At 37.3% G+C, this 20,344-nt stretch overlaps 1 protein-coding gene and 1 pseudogene across 1 annotated transcript in view; both read left to right on the forward strand.

Annotated features, from left to right (window-relative positions):
* Positions 1-6,791: 6,791 nt before the first annotated feature.
* On the forward strand, positions 6,792-14,274 carry LOC120538636 (annotated as a pseudogene).
* Positions 14,275-15,399: 1,125 nt separating this feature from the next.
* Positions 15,400-20,344, forward strand: part of wee2 (WEE2 oocyte meiosis inhibiting kinase) — a 108,332-nt gene continuing 103,387 nt past the window's right edge. Inside the window, exon 1 of the mRNA XM_039770067.1 lies at positions 15,400-15,593. Coding sequence (XP_039626001.1) covers positions 15,564-15,593 — 30 coding nt within the window. The 5' untranslated portion in view covers positions 15,400-15,563. The remainder of the gene's footprint in view (positions 15,594-20,344) is intronic.

The following is a 20,344-nucleotide window of genomic DNA, read 5'->3' on the forward strand; positions in this document are numbered from 1 at the left end:
GTGCAAAGCACAAACCAACCCAAGACGGGAGGTCACTTCATCAAAAGGGAACAAACACGTAGACATAACTCATTTGCATTGAGTCCGTTTACAATTACAAAGTAACGTATCATAGATAGAAATAAGTATGTTTCTGATAAATATTTTATTACAATATGAATTGCTGTGGCTGCTTACACAATGACGCTATATAAAAATAAATGTATAAAGAATGTTGACGAATCTTTACCAATCTTGCTATTTAATAAGTGTATTGATCCTTCTCTTTTTTTCCCTACTATATCTGAGAGTTTACCGATTTTGCCATTTGGAAATGTATTGTCAAATTCTTGCAGAAAAAAACTAAGTTGGAGGCAAATAAACTTGAAAATAGTAAAAAAAATTAGTTGGTTATTTCTCCGTATCGTTTTAACACTACCTTGCGCCTACTGGTGTGCAGGTTAAAATGCAATAAGACAGTACAATATAAAATATAAAAATAGTAGTGTAAAAGCACACCAATATTCCTGCATAAGGCTGTGATTTTAAACACAAAATATTGCATGGTAACATTTTATTTTATGGAATGACACTGAAAGAGCAACTATTGAAGAAAATATCTCCTTGCTCAAAAATTGTGGTGCAGTTGGAGCACATGGCGCCGGAGATTTTACTTTTTTAACACACAGTATCTACATATACCCAATTGATGATAGATAACTTTGTTCATTCAATAATTCACTCACACACACATTATATATATATATATATATATACAGTGGTGTGAAAAACTATTTGCCCCCTTCCTGATTTCTTATTCTTTTGCATGTTTATCACACAAAATGTTTCTGATCATCAAACACATTTAACCATTAGTCAAATATAACACAAGTAAACACAAAATGCAGTTTTTAAATTATGGTTTTTATTATTTAGGGAGAAAAAAAAATCCAAACCTACATGGCCCTGTGTGAAAAAGTAATTGCCCCCTGAACCTAATAACTGGTTGGTCCACCCTTAGCAGCAATAACTGCAATCAAGCGTTTGCGACAACTTGCAATGAGTCTTTACAGCTCTGGAGGAATTTTGGCCCACTCATCTTTGCAGAATTGTTGTAATTCTGCTTTATTTGAGGGTTTTCTAGCATGAACCGCCTTTTTAAGGTCATGTCATAGCATCTCAATTGGATTCAGGTCAGGACTTTGACTAGGCCACTCCAAAGTCTTCATTTTGTTTTTCTTCAGCCATTCAGAGGTGGATTTGCTGGTGTGTTTTGGGTCATTGTCCTGTTGCAGCACCCAAGATCGCTTCAGCTTGAGTTGACGAACAGATGGCCGGACATTCTCCTTCAGGATTTTTTGGTAGACAGTAGAATTCATGGTTCCATCTATCACAGCAAGCCTTCCAGGTCCTGAAGCAGCAAAACAACCCCAGACCATCACACTACCACCACCATATTTTACTGTTGGTATGATGTTCTTTTTCTGAAATGCTGTGTTCCTTTTACGCCAGATGTAACGGGACATTTGCCTTCCAAAAAGTTCAACTTTTGTCTCATCAGTCCACAAAGTATTTTCCCAAAAGTCTTGGCAATCATTGAGATGTTTCTTTGCAAAATTGAGACGAGCCCTAATGTTCTTTTTGCTTAACAGTGGTTTGCGTCTTGGAAATCTTCCATGCAGGCCGTTTTTGCCCAGTCTCTTTCTTATGGTGGAGTCGTGAACACTGACCTTAATTGAGGCAAGTGAGGCCTGCAGTTCTTTAGACGTTGTCCTGGGGTCTTTTGTGACCTCTCGGATGAGTCCGCTCTGCGCTCTTGGGGTAATTTTGGTCGGCCGGCCACTCCTGGGAAGGTTCACCACTGTTCCATGTTTTTGCCATTTGTTGATAATGGCTCTCACTGTGGTTCGCTGGAGTCCCAAAGCTTTAGAAATGGCTTTCTAACCTTTACCAGACTGATAGATCTCAATTACTTCTGTTCTCATTTGTTCCTGAATTTCTTTGGATCTTGGCATGATGTCTAGCTTTTGAGGTGCTTTTGGTCTACTTCTCTGTGTCAGGCAGCTCCTATTTAAGTGATTTCTTGATTGAAACAGGTGTGGCAGTAATCAGGCCTGGGGGTGTCTACGGAAATTGAACTCAGGTGTGATACACCAACAGTTAGGTTATTTTTTAACAAGGGGGCAATTACTTTTTCACACAGGGCCATGTAGGTTTGGATTTTTTTTCTCTCTAAATAATAAAAACCATCATTTAAAAACTGCATTTTGTGTTTACTTGTGTTATATTTGACTAATGGTTAAATGTGTTTGATGATCAGAAACATTTTGTGTGACAAACATGCAAAAGAATAAGAAATCAGGAAGGGGGAAAATAGTTTTTCACACCACGGTATTTAGAGAAAGTGTGCAATAATAAGTGCAATAATACACACACATAAGAATTTGGTTGAAGACTTGGAGCAGTTCACGTCTGAAATTGCAATCGTATAGATAATCAGGGGGCAAACACTTTTTCCAAGATGCTGTAAGTAAATGCATTAAGTACAACTAAAAGTTAACACACTTTGTAACATTTCACTTTTATTTTATGAATTTGTGGTAGTGATGCGAAATTTATAGTACAATTAGCTAAGGGGATTTAGAGCAATGCTATTACCGATTGACTAGAACGAGAGCTCAGATTTGTAATGGACATTTTTAAAATGAAATACTAATACTGCATTAGATTTCCGAGTTATGTTTTAGTATGTACATAGTCTCATTTACATCTAAACAATGCATGTATTCCTTGCATTACTAAATCAATTTTTATCTGTAATTTCGTAAAATTTAGATTAAGCTACTCGGCGAATGTGATGTTGCGCTGTCAAACTTTTCATTTGTGTAAGAGATACACTACTGACACAGTAAACATTTTGCACCGTATGTACATTTTCGCAAACCGTTATACAATGCGGCTTTTAAGAAAGAAGGAGAATGTACAGGCTTCGTTTCTAACGATATGCTTGTTTTAGACGAGGAGTTTGTTTTCCGTAACATAATTGTCGTGCTAAATTTTTTTGGATTGTGCTTATTTGTTAATTTAGTGGTTATTTAAGGTTACTTTTATACCATCACGCAAATCTAGCGGATACACCAGTTATGAAATAAACGAATTACAAATTACTGACCTGTAGGTGGAAGCACACCACAGTAGTCATCCTTTACCATTCCTATATTATTACGGTATTTTGAACTACACTTTATTCGAATAAACCACGACGTAATTTGGAATGGGCTGATATAGTGAAAATGAATGAATTAAATATTACAACAGAGTAAAAAAGTTTAATGATCATGGAAGTTACAGTATAGTAAACCTGAAGATTAGTTAGTGCCCCTAAACCGTTCATGAAGGTTCCTTAAAGCAGCTTTATTTAATTATATCCATAACAGACTCCATAAATAACCAGGAGCAGATGATAACAGATTTGTGAAATAACAATGGCCTAAGATTTTAAAACGACTCTCACTGCATACAATATCACAGACAGGTTTTCTTAATCTGTTAGTGTCCTGCTAGGCAGCTACCATACAGTAAAGATTTCATTTTTTCTACCAGGAGGTTTTTCAAAGCACAAAGAACCAACTTTACATGCAAAGACCCACCCCAGAATGAAATGGTGCTTTGTCAAGGTATATTTATATGAACAACCACACAAACAACCATAAAATGCCATTAAAGAATCATTATAATTGAAGTGTGTAGGGTCAGCATGTCAGTAGGATAAATTGACACAAGGGATAGCTAAGGAGACAATAAAGAAAGGAAAATGAAATAATAGGCAAGGTAAGGAGAAATATTCAAAATATAACTGAAGTTGTAAACCAGTTTTGAAATTTTGGAAGCTCAAAAAGAAATGTGAGAAAGTTTTCTGTTAGGTGACAGGATTACAGATACTGGAGAAGGGTGGAAATTTGTCTCCTGTTATTGTGAAACATATGCAGATAGGACTCTTTCAGAGAACCATCCATCCAACCAACAATATTTAAATAACAGGGTTTTGGAAATAATGAATGAAGGGGAGGTGAATGACATAGTGGTGCTCTGGTTAATGTCAGAAGTGGAGTGAAAGGTATATAGTGCAAAACAACATACCAGACAAGATAAAGAATTGGGGCACCTTGAATGTGAACCCCATATAATTGATGGAAAAAATGCTAAAAAAAAAAACCAGTTGTTAAAAGTAATAATGGTATTTTCAAACTGGAGTCAAATTGCAACTGGCAAAAATGGCAGTGACGCCCCTTAAGAAAAAGCCACACTGGAAGGGGCAATGCCAAGGGATCTTGACATGGAAGTGATGTCATTGGGACTGCCTGTTGTCTGATATGTAGGGGAGAAAGGAGGTGAAGCATTAGGCAACAGCGCTAACCTTCAAATCGGGTTGGAATTACAGTCAGATAAGCCTTTGTCACCCAAGCACACAGATGTGACAGCAGATATAGACTGATTAAGGTTGATGCATCTGAGAGTTTGGGGCATTGTTTAGAGTTATTAGAATATTTTGTTGAGACTGACACATATATAGTAATGGAGGGAGACTTCAAAATTGATTTAGACAAACTAAAGATTCTTCTTCCTCTTCTTTTGGCTGCTGCTGTTAGGGATTGCCACAGTGGATCATCTTTTTCCATAGCTTCCTGTCCTCTACATCTTGCTGTGTTACACCCATCAGCTGCATGTCTTCTCTCACCACATCCATAAACCTTCTCTAAGGCCTTCATCTTGCCTGGAAGCTCTATTCTTAGCATTCTTTTCCCAATATACCCAGCATCTCTCCTCTGCACATGTCCAAACCAACGCAATCTCGCTGTTCAAATGCTGAACAAGTTACTAATCAGTTATGGATTAACTGTTTTTTTTTTTAAGTAGAAAAAATTGTGGGAAAAAAGTGCAGAAATTTCACAAATGGAAAAACAGACTAAACTACATTTCTATTTAAATACTGCTCAGTGCAGTGACATATAAAATCATCTTGATTATATGGTCACTCAGGTTTACTGCACAGCGTCAGTTTTCCATTTACTGAAACTTGTAAGGGTCAATGCTTAGTTTATGGAAGATTAATGGATTAGAGACTGTATGAAAAACCAATTGGAATTCATTAGGATAAAACAATTAGAAATTTTACAATAAAATGTGTCAAGAAACAGATTACAAAGGATAATGGGATAGTGAGGAATGTCTTGAAGGATCTGAAGAGAAAGTTATCACAAAGGTGCATTAGAAATGGAAATATCAGTTGTAAAAGGATTCAAACAGACACAGAAGTTTGGGTGCAGCCACCCATGTACTTGAAATTGGCTGCCAAAAGCAAAGGTTGTGGTAAAAAGTTTTACAGACTTCAGTCCAGAGCAAGAACAAGCAGACAGGCAAACATGGTGGTTTTAAAGTTGGGCCGGGGAAGTGATGTCATCAGGGCAGGTGCCGGAAGTGACGTTGTCAGGTCTGGAACCGGAAGTGATGTCTTCGGGGTCAGAACCAGAAGTGATGTCATTGGGCCCATAACTGGAAGTGATGTTATTGAATTCAGGTGCAATTCCACATGGTCGGTCTGCCAATGAAAAAGAGAAAAGATCAAATCAAACTACAATTTTACTTTAATTAAAAACTTAACATTTTTAATCAGCATAAGAGAGACATTTTCAGAAATAACAATATCAGTTGTTACTGGAACCACTCTCTTATGGGGTAGGACAAGTGAACCCCTGGTGTCAGTCAGCACAATATTTCTAACTGTGAAGACTATGTATGCTATTATAGGGGTTCAAATATACACCTCATACCTCTTGTTTTCTTAGAGTACACAGTGAAGGGTAGAAAGAGCACAGGGTGGGCAATAGTTCAGAATTTTTCTAAGGGATATGGTCAAGGATAAAAATTAGCACCTTTCCTATTTCTCGTGCACAGAAGAGGAAAGTCAAGCCATCTGTGAGTCTGGAATATACCTTCAAATATTTTTAGAAGAATACAATTAATGCAAATGTCCTGGCATACTTTTGATATTATGATGCAGTCAGTGTCTACATTGCCGTGTGTTTGCAAAACAGTTATCAAGCATTAATCAAGTGCTGTGCTAAAAAACACTTGAAGCTTTATATTTAATAGAATATCTAAAGTACCTCTTTCAGTCTTTTTTTAAATATACATATTAACAGTGTGGCTGGGTGCAAGAATGACAGTCTCTCAGAAGAAAATCCGGGGTGCCAACCAAAACGACCCGTTTAATAAAACAACAAAATCAAACAAAAGACAATGCTCTTAGTCATTATTACCCTAGTCCTTGGACTTCAAAATATGAAAGTAAACCTTGGCTTCTAGCTACAGTTTAGGGTCAGTTTGCTTGGGAGCTTCATCCAATGGGTTGCTTTTGCCAAAAATAAAGCTTCCTTCAGGAAGCTTGGGTTCTTATGGATTAAGTACCGGAAAGGGTGGAGTCAAGTGTCCTCACTGGGTGGGGAGAGAAGGAGAAGGCAGTGTTAGCAATAGTGCCCCCTCTTGACCAAGAAGGCTTTTACATACTTCGACAGAGCCTTAAGGAGATCCTTTGATGCACATGCTTTTCTTCTTCTTCTTTTGGCTGCTCCCGTTAGGGGTTGCCACAGCGGATCATCTTCTTCCATATCTTTCTGTCCTCTGCATCTTGTTCTGTTTACACCTATCACCTGCATGTTCTCTCTAACGACATCCATAAACCTCCCCTCTATCCTTACCATCCTTCTCCCAATATACTCAGCATCTCTCCTCTGCACATGTCCAAACCAACGATGCACATGCTAATGGTAACTATTTTGCACAGTATCTTCCCTAAAATCCCAAATAGCAGTTATATGGAGGACATTTTGACAATATGGTATTGTCTTAACCTGTAAAGGCACCTGACAACTAAGTGGATAAGACAAAAGTGATAGTTTTTATTACTACTATTACTGTTAAAAATAAATCAGAAACTAGAACTACAATACTATTTTTATAGTATTGTATACAGCAAAAAAAAATTCTAAATAATTACATTTAAACATTTTACTATATCAGTATATTGCAGTTTATATTTTTACTGTTTAGTCTGACATATACTCTATGTTAGGGAACAAATTGGGAATACTGGTAATGGAAAAAACTAAGTATTAATAAAAACAAAAACACATAAAAAAGCTCTCTATTTTCAAAAGTGGTTGATCTCCTACTGCTTTCTCTGCAGGTTTCTATATGTCTTGCAACTATAGCGTGAGCACTTTTGATGTACAGTATTCCCTCAAAGTTGCATTTAAAGTAGACTCTTCGTATGTGCATTTTAAATACACATTAAGGGTGGCACCTATGTGCGTGTATCAATGGGAAAACAATTTTTATTAAGTAAATATCACAAAGCAGGTTCAGAAAATTGGATGATGAGAGACTGAATATAGAAATAATACAATAGATTTTACAGTCACTCTTGGAAAAACATTCCTTGTATAGCCCACCAATACTTTGTCAAATGTGCTGGAGAGGAAGGAAGGAAAGTGAATAATTCAGGAGCAATCAATCAAATTCCTATAATGGTGGAAACTTGGTCACTTGGGGTGTTTAAATCTGGATCTGGCACATGCTTAAACAGTAGGATGAGTCAACTTGGATACAAAAATAGAGATTTCTTAGTCTTCCAAAAATGTTTAGGCTTGATACACTTCACACCATTGCTGCTTTATATACTACTTACCTTTGTGCTTTTCTCAGATGCAGATCTGATTATGAATTGATGTCTTGTTGTAGCCATCATTGCATGTATGTCACCACTGCAGGATCCAGCCACTGATGTTGCATGCCATGATTAGAGATGCACAATAACAAATTATAAAATTAAATAAAAAATCTAATTTTTTAGAATTGAATAGTATAATGTACTTCATTACATTATTGTAAGACATTACAAACAAAAAATGTCTGCTGTAACGCAAGGCATAACTGAAAATGCACTATTTTCTCATTATTCAAATGTTGATCTTTTCCTACAACAATCAGAGGCTTCAAAAAGAAAGAAAGAAAGAAAGAAAGAAATCCTCACTTAAATGTCCTGAGAGTCAGAACAATAAAATTCTTTATGAAATACCAATGTGAGATGTTTTATGATAAAAGGGAAGCAATGAATTGTAAGCAAAACATGATGGCAATTGTCATGTTCAGGAAGCCTCAGATAAAGAAAATTCCACTGTACAGTAAATGTTTCTTGTAATTGTAATTTTTCTTATTCCAGTGTCAGTATTGTGAGACAATGTTCAAAAGAAGAGACAAGTCCCTTGGTATACTGTACTGTATCAGTTGGTCAAATATTTACATGCCATGTTTGAGGGGCCACAACAAAAAAAAAAAACAACAAAGTTGTAAACTAAAATTTCTTGTAATTCGGCATATATGTAGTGGTTAACACATGTATTTTTATATTCCAGTGTCAATTTTGTGAGTAGGTGCACTAAAGAAAAGTGTAGTCCTTTACAATATAGCACAATATGACATGTCGGTTCGCTATATGTTTACAGTTGCTATGTTTAAGCGAGCACAAAAAAAATTCCTCAGTAAGAATTTCTGTAATTCAAGATATATGTAGGGGAACACATGTATTTTCATATTCCAGTGTCATTATTATGACATAGTGTACAAAGGAAAGTTTCTTTGCAATATAGCAGAATGTGGTGTGCTAGTTGGCCAAATATTCACAAGTGCTTCCATGTTCATGGGGCCACAAATAAAAAATTGCACGTTAAAATTTCTTGTAATGCAGCATATCTTTAGTTGAGCACATGTATTTTTTTTTTTGTTTTAATATCATGTTTATGAGAAAGTGTGCAAAAGAAAATATGAGTCCTTTGGTCTATGTAGCAGAATGTGGAGTGTCAATTAGGTATATGTTCACAAGTGCCATGTTTGCCAGGCCACAAGAAAAATACTTACAGTAAAAATTTCGGTAATTCAGCACATTAATAGTGGAACACATGCAATTATATCAGCTCAAGAATATCAGTTAGGGGCTGCCGCCCTGCCCAGGGTTTGTCTCCTGCCTTGCGAACTGTGTTGGCTGGGATTGGCTCCTGCAGACCCCTGTGACCCTGTAGTTAGGATATAGCTGGTTGGATAATGGATGGATAAATATCAGTTAGGTGATTGCATAATGCATGCTCAAGTAAACTGTAGGGAGCCTGAAGCTTGAACTGTTATGTAAAAAATAGCCGTTAATTTTACAGTATAAAATTGGTAAATAGTGAAGGTAAATAACTGTAAAATGTAAAACAGTAAAGCAAAATTAAATATACAGATCCATATAATATTTTTACATTATTCTTTTTCTTAAAAAAAAAGAACCAGTAACCATGGCACCAAATACAAGATAATGCCATCCATTTTACTACACCAAGAAAAGCTGCTGTTTGTATATACTTTAATGTTTTGATTATGGTTATCCTAAGATAAAAAAAGTTTAATAAAAATTTTATTTCAAAAATGTTACTAGTGTTTTAAATTATTTATAATTATTTTAAATATATTTAGAATTAAAGATCCTTAATTTGAATATGCTTTCATTTACAGCTAGCCTACATGAAGCTTTAATAACCTTTTCATTTTTATTTTAACTATTATTTTGTATGGAATTACTCTATATTATTAATATTATTGTAATAAAAAAACTTCTCAAACAGTAGATACCCAAAATTTTTAAGCAATGTTGACTCCTTCAGGGTTAGGGGCCCTCAGGCTTAATACAGCAATAAAAATGGCTTTGAATATGAAGATAAATCTGTGTACTTCAACTAGTACAATGTCTTTCCATGTCAAAAACAGCTTCAAAACAACTGAAAATGCTTCATTTTAACTGTGTTGACTTTAAGAAAGGTAATTGGCTTTACTCAAAACGCCCCCACAACCAGACCACCTGTATTACTGTCCAACACGAACTTATGCATTATGTAAAGCATCTAAAACACCATTTGTTTAACACTTCAGACTGTTTAGTACAGTACATAAGTAAACATTACAATTATATTCACCGCTTATGCAGCAGCAGTTAGTTTGACCCCCTCTCAATTACATTTCCTACCACATGTATGGTATTAAAATACTTAATGAATGGATATAACGCTTAGCAAAATAAAGTTTTTAAAGAATAGTTATGTGATATATTGCCTAGTATTAGTTCATGCCAGTAGATGGTGCTATTTGTTTCATGAATAATTCCAATAGGTTTTGTTTCTCTTGTTTTATGTTCTTGTTGATTAATGCATGTTTGGCGCAGTTTTTTATTATATGTAGAGTTCGGAAGAATAAACCGATTAAAAATCGACTAAAAAATCATTTTGCACCCACCCCTTCAGAAACAGTTCAGCGTTTTCATTTTAATAGGAGGAACCAAAAACCAGATGAAAGTATTGCAGCTTACATTGCAGAACTTCGAAGGCTGTCTGAAAACTGCAATTTTGGTAACAGTTTGGATTCCTTGCTGAGAGACAGACTTGTATGCGGGGTCAGAGATGAGGCTCTTCAGAGGCGGCTCTTAGCAAAATTAAATTTAACCTTTGCCTTAGCTCAGGAAGAAGCACTTGCATATGAGGCTGCATCAGTTCATTCAAAAGAAATACAGGAATCATCTATTAAATTGTGCACATCAGACACCCATCAGTTGCAAAATAAAAACTCAAAAGCAAAGCCTTATTTCTTACACTCAGACATTTTGGACTCCATTCAAGGAAATTGCAATAGTTGTGGGGGGAATCACAGACGTGACGTTTGTCGTTTCAGATAAGCTGTGTGTCATAAATGTAAGCGCCGTGGGCATCTACAGAGAGAGAGTATGTCGCCAGGGGGCTTATCCAGTAAAAGGCAAGCCAGCAAGTGCAAGTTCATCTCACAAAGTAGAACAAAGAGGCAGTGCAGCTGCAGAGAGTTTTGAGGATGGATGTGATACAAGTGTCTATTCTGCAGAAATCATCAACAGTGTGGGAGATTGTACAACCAGACATAAGACATATACTCTTGTCACATTACAAGGAGTGCCATGCAGGATGGAAGTGGACTCAGGATGTGAGTATTCCTTAATCTCAGAGGAGACCTACCACACATTATGGCCAAGGAATGCTCCTCCTATTGTACCCTGTGATATTCAACTTGTGGATTATAACAAGCAAAATGTTACCGTGTTGGGTGCCTGCTCAGTCAAGGTACATTATAGGAAGGACAGGGGTTATTTACGCCTTATTATTGTTAAGGGACAAAAGGCCAGTCTACTTGGTGGAGAGTGGTTTAATCCCTTAGGTATTCAGTTAACAGGAATACACAGCCTTGCCCCAGACCCAATACAGTCAGTCCTGAATGATTTTAGTTATGTGTTTGAAGAGGGTTTGGGCAAATTTAAGAGTGCACCAGTTGTTTTTCAGTTGGACCCCAATGTAGCACCCATACGTTTAAAACCAAGACCTGTTGCTTTTGCTCTCTGCCCCAAAATAGAAATAGAGCTCGACCGTCTAGTGAAGCAGGGTGCACTAGTTTCAGTAACTCATCCCATTTGGGCCACTCCTATTGTTCCTGTATTAAAACCAAATGGTGAGATTCGAATATGTGCTGACTACAAATCCACAATTAATAAGGCATTACAGGAGCACCCATACCAGATTCCATCCATCAATCAGATACTTACTACATTAGCAAAAGGAAGAGTTTTTGCAAAACTAGACCAGGCACAAGCATATCAACAATTGCCAGTGGATGATGCAGCTGCAGATGCACAGACCATAATTACTCACAAAGGTGCATTCAGAGTTACTCGCCTGCAGTATGGGGTTTGTATTGCTCCAGGGATTTTTCAGAAATTGATGGATGACCTCCTTTCAGGCTTTCCGGGAGTGGTTCCTTATTTTGATGATATTTTAATTGGAGCAGAGACTGTGCAAGCCTTAGCTGAAAAGCTGTGTTTAGTACTACAACGATTTGCAGATGTAGGCTTGAGGCTAAAAAAAGACAAATGTGTATTTGGTGTACCAAGTGTAGAGTTCCTAGGGTTCAGAGTTGATGCTGAAGGAATTCATCCAACTACCACAAAAGTTAAAGCGATCCATGAGGCTCCAACACCAAGTAATAAACAGGAGCTGCAAGCATTTCTGGGACTGCTAAACTTTTATCATTGATTTCTAAAAGATAAGGCCACTGTGGCAGAGCCACTTCACAGACTGTTGGATAAAAATACCGTTTGGAAATGGTCCGACACCCACGAGAGAGCTTTCAATGAAGTAAAAAAGTTGCTATCATCAGACAGTATTTTAGTGCATTATGACTTGGAGAAACCACTTAATCTCACCTGTGATGCTTCCCCCTATGGAGTAGGAGCTGTTCTGAGCCACACAGTAAGTGGTGGTCATGAAGCTCCAATTGCATATTACTCGAGGACTATGACCAATACAGAAAGAAATTATTCACAAATTGATAAAGAAGCACTGGGTATCATTACAGGAGTTAAAAAAATTCATGATTACCTATATGGTAGGAGTTTTACAATCATCACAGACCACAAACCATTATTGGGGCTGTTTAAGGGAAATGGGCTTACGCCACAAATAATTTCACCTCGCATGCTCAGGTGGTCATTACTGTTAAATGCATATGACTATGAACTTCAGTATCGCCCAGGAAAAGAAATTAATAATGCGGATGCATTAAGCCGTTTACCCCTCAGGACCCCAGAATTTGAAATTCCTCCAGTATCGGAAGTTCTTATGCTAGAATTTATCTCCAGACCCCCTTTGCAGGCATCTGATATTGCATGCATGACGACAGCGGATCCAGTGTTAGCCCGTGTACTGAACCGGGTGTGGAAGGGGTGGCCGAAAGAAAAATTAGGGGAGGACTTCAAGCCATTTGAAAGGCGTCAGCATGAGCTGTCTTCATACAGGGGATGTCTTCTTTGGGGAAACAGAGTAATAATTCCACAGTAGGCACAAACTTTAGTGCTCGCTGCTCTACATGAAGGTCATCCTGGTATGGTAAATATGAAGGCACTTGCCAGAAGCTATGTGTGGTGGCCTAAAATGGATGAACAAATAGAACATTGGGTAGCTAGCTGTACTTCATGTCAAACTACACGGCATGCTCCAGCCAAAACTGTTAGTCAGCCATGGGAGGTAACCAAGAACCCATGATCTCGACTGCACATTGATTTTGCGGGACCTTATCAAGGACAAACTTTTTTTCTCATTGTTGATTCCTTCTCAGAGTGGTTAGAGGTGAGCCCTGTTTTTGCTGCAACAACAACTGCGGTCATTCAAATATTGAGAAAGTTGTTTACCACACATGGACTTCCAGATACAATTGTGTCTGATAATGGTGCACAGTTTACTTCTGATGAGTTCCAGGCATTCTTGGGGCGTAATCTCATAAATCATATCAAGACAGCTCCATTTCACCCATCGTCAAACGGCCAAGCTGAACGCATGGTGCAAACTACTAAAGATGCACTTAAAAGAATTGTAATCGGAGACTGGCATCTTAGACTATCAAAGTTCCTGCTGCAACAGCATGTAACTCCTTGTTCCAGTACAGGATATAGTCCAGCAGAACTATTGATGAACAGGAACCTTAAAACATGCTTAGATCGTCTCCACCCAGATCTAGTGTCAGATTTGCAAAGAAAGAAGGAGTCGCAGTTTTGTAAAGTTACACACAGTCCAACAAGGCAGTTTAAAACAGGGGATAGTGTGTTTGCAAGAAATTATGCAACAGGGCCTCGGTGGATGCCTGCAATGGTAGTGAGAGCTATGGGGTCAGTATCTTACGAGGTTAAGACAGATGATGGCCGAATATTTATGAGACACATCGACCAACTTAGAGGGCGAGTAATTAACTCAATGCCTCAGGAGACTGAGAGCCACTTGGAAAATCATGAGGAGCGCAATAACACACAGCCAGCTACGCCCCCAACAATCAGCTGATGATAATTCCATGACACCTCATCAGATTCAGGAGCCCACTGAAGTTACCCCAAATGAGGGCCTGTCAGATGTTGAACTTGAGCGTCCTAAAAGAATAACTCGCCAGCAAGCTTATCTAAAGGATTATGTTATCTAGGGGGGAGGAATGTGATATATTGCCTAGTATTTGTTCATGCCAGTAGATGGTGCTGTTTGTTTCATGAATAATTCCAATAGGTTTTGTTTCTCTTGTTTTATGTTCTTGTTGATTAATGCATGTTTGGCGCAGTTTTTTATAATATGTAGAGTTCAGAAGAATAAACCGATTATTTTCCAGGATATATATATCAGAGTGGAATTTACTTCAATACATAATAAGTTATTTATCGGCAGAACTGCTTTTGGGTGGCGAGAGGAGGGGCTTGTGGAGGGCAGTTATATACACATTTTGTTGTTTCTTTGTAAACATGTTTAATTTGTTAAATGGGCAAACATATTTGTGAAAAATCAAAGGTATAACATTTTTAAACATCAAGAGCACCAAACATAACCCTGAGACACGCCTGTGACACACTAGTTCATCTTTTCTAGATGGTCGTACAATTTAACTGTAGTATAATAATATAATTTATAATTTTGCCATTTTAATTCCAGTCCAAATCTATTAACCTAAAAAAGAGTAGTATATATATATATAATTTGAATTACCAAGGTTGGCGGCCGCCATGTGAATAGGCAGATTAGGGATATTTACTGTCTACGAATGCTTACAGGAGACGTACAGTAAGATGGATTCTGCAAGTAACCTTAAAAATGTTTTATAGTGTATAAATTCTTAGATTAAAATTGTTCACTTAACAAGTCCCACACAAAAGAAAATGTCTAGGTATCTAGGGAAATTTCAGGACACAATTTCTCTAAGAGGCTCATCATTTTCCATTATTGTAAGCCGATCGACGTATTCTTCTTCCTCTTATTCTGTTCCCACTTTGTGGAGATATGTGCTTGATCAACCTTCTCCATACAGCTCGGTCCTGCACGTCCTCCTCGGTTAGACCCTTTTCCTTCAAATCTTCTTGTACTCTATAAATCCACCTACGCTTTGGCCTCCCTATTTTTCTCTTCTCCTGTATTGTACTTCCATTCCCAAAACTGTTTTGGCTACGTATTCATTTGCTCTCCTCATTGCATGTCCGTACCAATTGAAGCTACTTTCCTGTACTTTCTCAGATGTCCCTCCCACTTTTGGTTTTCTCATTTTTATTCTGTACTTTTTTGCAACTCCACACATCCATCTCAGTATTCTATTTACCTGCCACATCTAACTTCTTTTCCTGCGCTCCTTTACTAAGATTATCTCAGCTCCATATATAATTGCTTGCCTATTGACGTATCAGTACTATATTTACATAAATGGGCGGGTCTTTTGGGCGAATTTATCGCGTAATTTATTTAAGTGAAATGCGCGGCGTTTACTCTGTTAGCAAGGAAAGTTCCAGGCGCAGTGCCTCGAGTTGGTGATCATTTCGCTGTCACAGAGAAATATTTGCTTTTCTTATTATAAATGTTAGCTTAAATGTATTAAAGCGTGACGGCCGAACTTGAATAATAATGATGCAACTTTCGAATCAACTTGCTAAGGTGAGCGTTCAAACGCAGTTTGCTTAAAAGTATGAACAAGTTTGTAAAATTTACAATGGCAAGCTGTTTTTTTTTTTTAGGTGTGATGTATTCAGCAGAACTATAGTAACCAGTTCCCGAACTGGATATGCGAATCGCAGCATAGTTTTGCATACAGCTTTGTTTATTTTAACCGAGTTAACGACTCAGTAGTGTCTTACCCTTGACTTAAACGTCAAAAAACGAGACTAAACACACAGCCAGTGAACACTTTTTATGTGGTTTTGGAAGATTACGCCATTACAAAGGCCTAGTCGGTATCTACGTAGTTCTCCATTTCACTTGTTATATACGGTGTTTGCATTTGAAATACGGCGCCGACCAATAATGGATTTCGGGAAAAAGTTGTCGATCGAATCTTTGTGAAATAAACCGTTTTGGCTTGCTCTCTGTTATTTCATTATACATTTTAGTAGAGGATGCTGTGAAAGTCCACCGGGATAGGCATCCTTTCCTCGATACGCTGAGCTGGATAAACTAATGAGAAAATTTAATTTTTACAAGAGAAACAGAAATTGAAAAACAACCAAACGACGGTCCGGCGTAATGGCGGTCTAGGCCTTTTGAGTTGATGGATGGACACGTGTAGTATGGTTCAGGTCTTTCGGGTTCACATTTTGAACAATTATAAAAGCAATTTAGGGCGTCAAAGTATCAAACGTTTACATTTGGAAATGGAAACTGTCCGTCATCGGGTGGTGTATGGACTTTGTTAATGCTTGCATTTAGACTACGGTTGTTCTGACGATTTGTCCTACTTTGTCGAAGTATCCTACCGTATATGTTACACCCATCCGTTTATTGTAAGTCGTAACATTAAACTTATAACGTTATACCATGTCATCATTTAACATGTTGTATTTAAAAGTCGTCTATCAAATTTATGGAAATGTTAAGGATTTCACAAGACGGTCATTACTCGTGCATGGATACAATGGTCTGTACAAGATTAAAAGTCACACATGCAAAATATGCAACTTATTAAATGTTGACAGTAAATACCTATGCAGTATATTGTAATAAATGCATTACTGTAGTAAGGCTAAGAAAAGCATACATATTACTGAAATACAGTGTTTGTAAGCTTCGAGAAAAGTTGCGTAATTTTGGTCTGCACATGAGTAGTATCAGTGAGTAGATCATTTCGATGGGTAGGATGTTTCGCTAGAACACCGTAAAGGCCACCTAGGGCGGCATTTTGAGAGATTGGGGTGTAGGTATAGCAAGCCTATTTCGGCCTGTCTCGGAGGAATCGTGCTGCGCTGTACCCATTTCTTGTACCCTTAAAAACGCGAGCCTTGTTTAATCAAAAGGTGTAGATAAGTTTGTGTTTTATGAAAGGCCGCCTGTTACCACTAGACTGGCAGGCCCATCCGTCTTTACCGCTATCTCCCACGTAACTTGTACACCGTTAATCTCACACACCACCCGAGTTTTCGTGTTTCGAGTGAAATGCACGTAGTCGTGGAGAATGACTTTTGAACATTTGCAGCAACTGGAGAGGTAAAAGCGGGCTTTTCGAGTGTGAAGTGGAGAAAAAAACGTTTTTGTCGTATTTATAATAGGAAGTTCTAGTCATAATTATGCTAATGTGATGGTTTTGCATGAACGGTAAACTCTGTCGCCCCTTCTGAATGTTTTGAGCAACTTTTAAAAGCTGCTGTTTACGGATCTCTTGGGCGAAAGGCACATACATAATGTTCAGATTATCCCTAAGAAGTTAGATGTAAACGTGACTGAGCTAAATAGACATGCACAATAAATTCTTCCAGTATCGCACACTGAATTATTACATACAATAAGGCCTTGTTCTCACGGACGTTACGTTTTTGGATAAACGAACTTGCTCTGAACGTCCTAGACGTTAATGTTGCATTTTGTGGTAGCGATCGATTGACTTCTACACCGGCGTACGTGTGTCTCTGTCTAACGCCAGCCTGCAGCCCAAATTGTAGTTTGTGTGTTAACCTGTGGAGGCAGTGTCGGGAACTGGATATGAAAGCCCTTGTCGTTTTATTTGAGGTGCCTCCTTTTCAATATGGACCATTTTGCTATGTTAGATATTAATCTTCTTGTTTTAAAAATACTCGTAATACGGCGACGTAGGGAGAGAAAAAATCGCCGCCGCTACTGGGTTCATCCTCTGACTGCACAACGTCGGGTTAAAGGAAGTTTTTTTGTGCTTTATGAAGAAATGCGAAAATTTCCGCGCAAGTTTTTTAATTACTGTCGGATGTCGGTTTCCACTTTTGATTGTCTGCTGCAGCTGGTGCAATGCCACATTGCACGCCGATCAACCAATATGCGACTTGGTGTTAGCCCGAAGAGAGACTACTTGTCACTTTGAGGTAAGGAAACAGTAGTCGAGTGTGCGCTTACACCGGTGTTCTGCACTGAAATGCCCCCTCCCCGCAATGGATTGCCCCCCTACATAATCTTTATCAAATATTATATTAGAACATAAATTAATAGGTTCATGGTTTACAAATTACATGAGACAATAAAATAAGCAATATGAAAATGTATATGTTGTATATGAAAACATACAAATATTAATATTTTTTCATATAAAACATGTAAACTTTTATATTGTTTGTTTTATAATAAAATTACTTTCGTCTAATTTTTCATCATAAACAATATTTATTTTTATTATATATAAATATTTATTTGCATATTAATGACAAAACCCCGAAAAATAAATGTCCCACAAAATAAACATTATACAAAAATTTGTATTAATGGTCTTGACGGCTGTCACGTGCCTAGGCTTCATTATAATTGTAATATCATATTTGATGATGATAAATCTATGAATTTATGTTCTAATATAATATTTGATAGCTATATCCGGTCCTCCGAAGCGTAAAATAAACGCGCAGAAAACGAACTAGAAGCGGTTTCCTTGCGTTCGTTGGGTTTTGAACGCCAAGAAAAGCTGCATGCAACGTTTTTTTGATGCCGTATAAATGCGCTGCCGGACAAACGCACGTCACCAAAGCCCGTGTGAACACTCTCAGTGACTTTTACGTGTAGAAAACACTCGGCGCTTGATCCGTGCTCACCGGACGCTACGAACGCAAAAAACGCTCGATTTTAACGCCCGTGTGAACAAGGCTTTAGTGCAAAGAATGCCAGCAACTCGGCATGACTGACATCCGACCAAATGAGCACCTTGAAATTTTGATTCAAAAACTGACAATGAAATGTACTGGTCAACAAAACCTTTACATAAATCGCTCTATGAGCCATCCTTTATATGGATCATGAGTGAAAGATTTCTGCTTACTTGTCACTTTACACAGTTGAAATAAATCCTTTTTTTTTTTTTTTTTTTTTAATTTATTTTCCACACTTTACATTCCTGGACCCAATGTTGTTGACAAACCACAGTCTATACCTCATACAGCCACTTAATTGAACCACTGTGTACTGAAAAACAAGTTCATTGGTAACAGGACAAAAGTATCCAGAGTGTGAAAATCAGTGAAAATGTAAATCTGGTGTGTTTTGGCCTTTTTAACATTAATATTTGTGTGTTTAGTTTTGTTTTCATATTTTTTCCTTATCTTAACAACTAAAATACCTGATATTGTGAAAATGGGTGCAAGAATGTTTTCAAAAGTTTGTGCCTTTCCTCTGGCTCTCAAAATAAATAGCTGGTGCATCAGACTTATTGTTTTGATATTTCATTTGCTAAAAGTATTTAAATTTTAAGCTTTGGCATTGTATACTCTGTCTCTCCCTCTGCTCCACCCATAATCACTTGTACTGTTTTTACTGCTCTGCATACTCTCAAACTACTTGCTGCTGTTTGTAATGCCTGTGCAAGTTTAGATGACTCCTAATCTTTGACATTAGATTAGTTTTTCTGTGGTTCCCTTAGGATGCCCAATGTTTGCACAGAAAAGTGATTCAAGTCCAGGCTGCCAAGTTCACCTCTGTGTGTAACACCCTTGTCTACACATCCCCAAGTTCTGCAGTAGTGAGAGAGGTTTCAACGAAAAGATTGCACATACAACCAGAAGTTACTGTATTATCATGGTAATTCTTCTGTCTAAGCAGGTTTTAAGGACTTTGCTGTGAAGAGTCCTGGAAGGTTAAAATGTAAATTTAAAAAAAAAAAGTTGTCATTGTTTGTTAAATGACGACAGTTGTGAAAGCTCATTGGTTTATGTTTAAGTGATATGATGTACATAATTCCAGAGATTTTTTTTTTTTTACATTCATATATTTTTAATTGTGCATATATTTATAAGATATTTATAGTTATTTATAACTAGCAAAATACCCGCGCTTCGCATCAGAGAAGTAGTGTGTTTTTAAAGTAATGAAAAAGAAAAGGAAACATTTTGAAAATAACGTAACATGATTGTCTGTGTGTGTGTATATATATATATATATATATATATATATATATATATATATATATATATATATATATATATATACAAATACACATACACACACACACACACACCCCACCCACCCACCCTTTGGGGGTGACAGAATCCATCAAGGAAGAAAAATGAAAAACATTATTTGTACAAAATCTTAATTTATCTATCCATTCCTAAAAAATTAAATAGGCAGGGTATTTCTTATCAGTGCAATACGCTGCTGGTTAAAACGGATGACTTTCACTCTTGCGTGCAAGTCTGCGTGGGTATTATGAACTATCGTATCTGTTCAAGTTCTATTTAAATTTTAAA

The sequence above is a fragment of the Polypterus senegalus genome, chromosome 11, assembly GCF_016835505.1.
Source record: "Polypterus senegalus isolate Bchr_013 chromosome 11, ASM1683550v1, whole genome shotgun sequence".
Lineage (NCBI taxonomy): Eukaryota > Metazoa > Chordata > Cladistia > Polypteriformes > Polypteridae > Polypterus > Polypterus senegalus.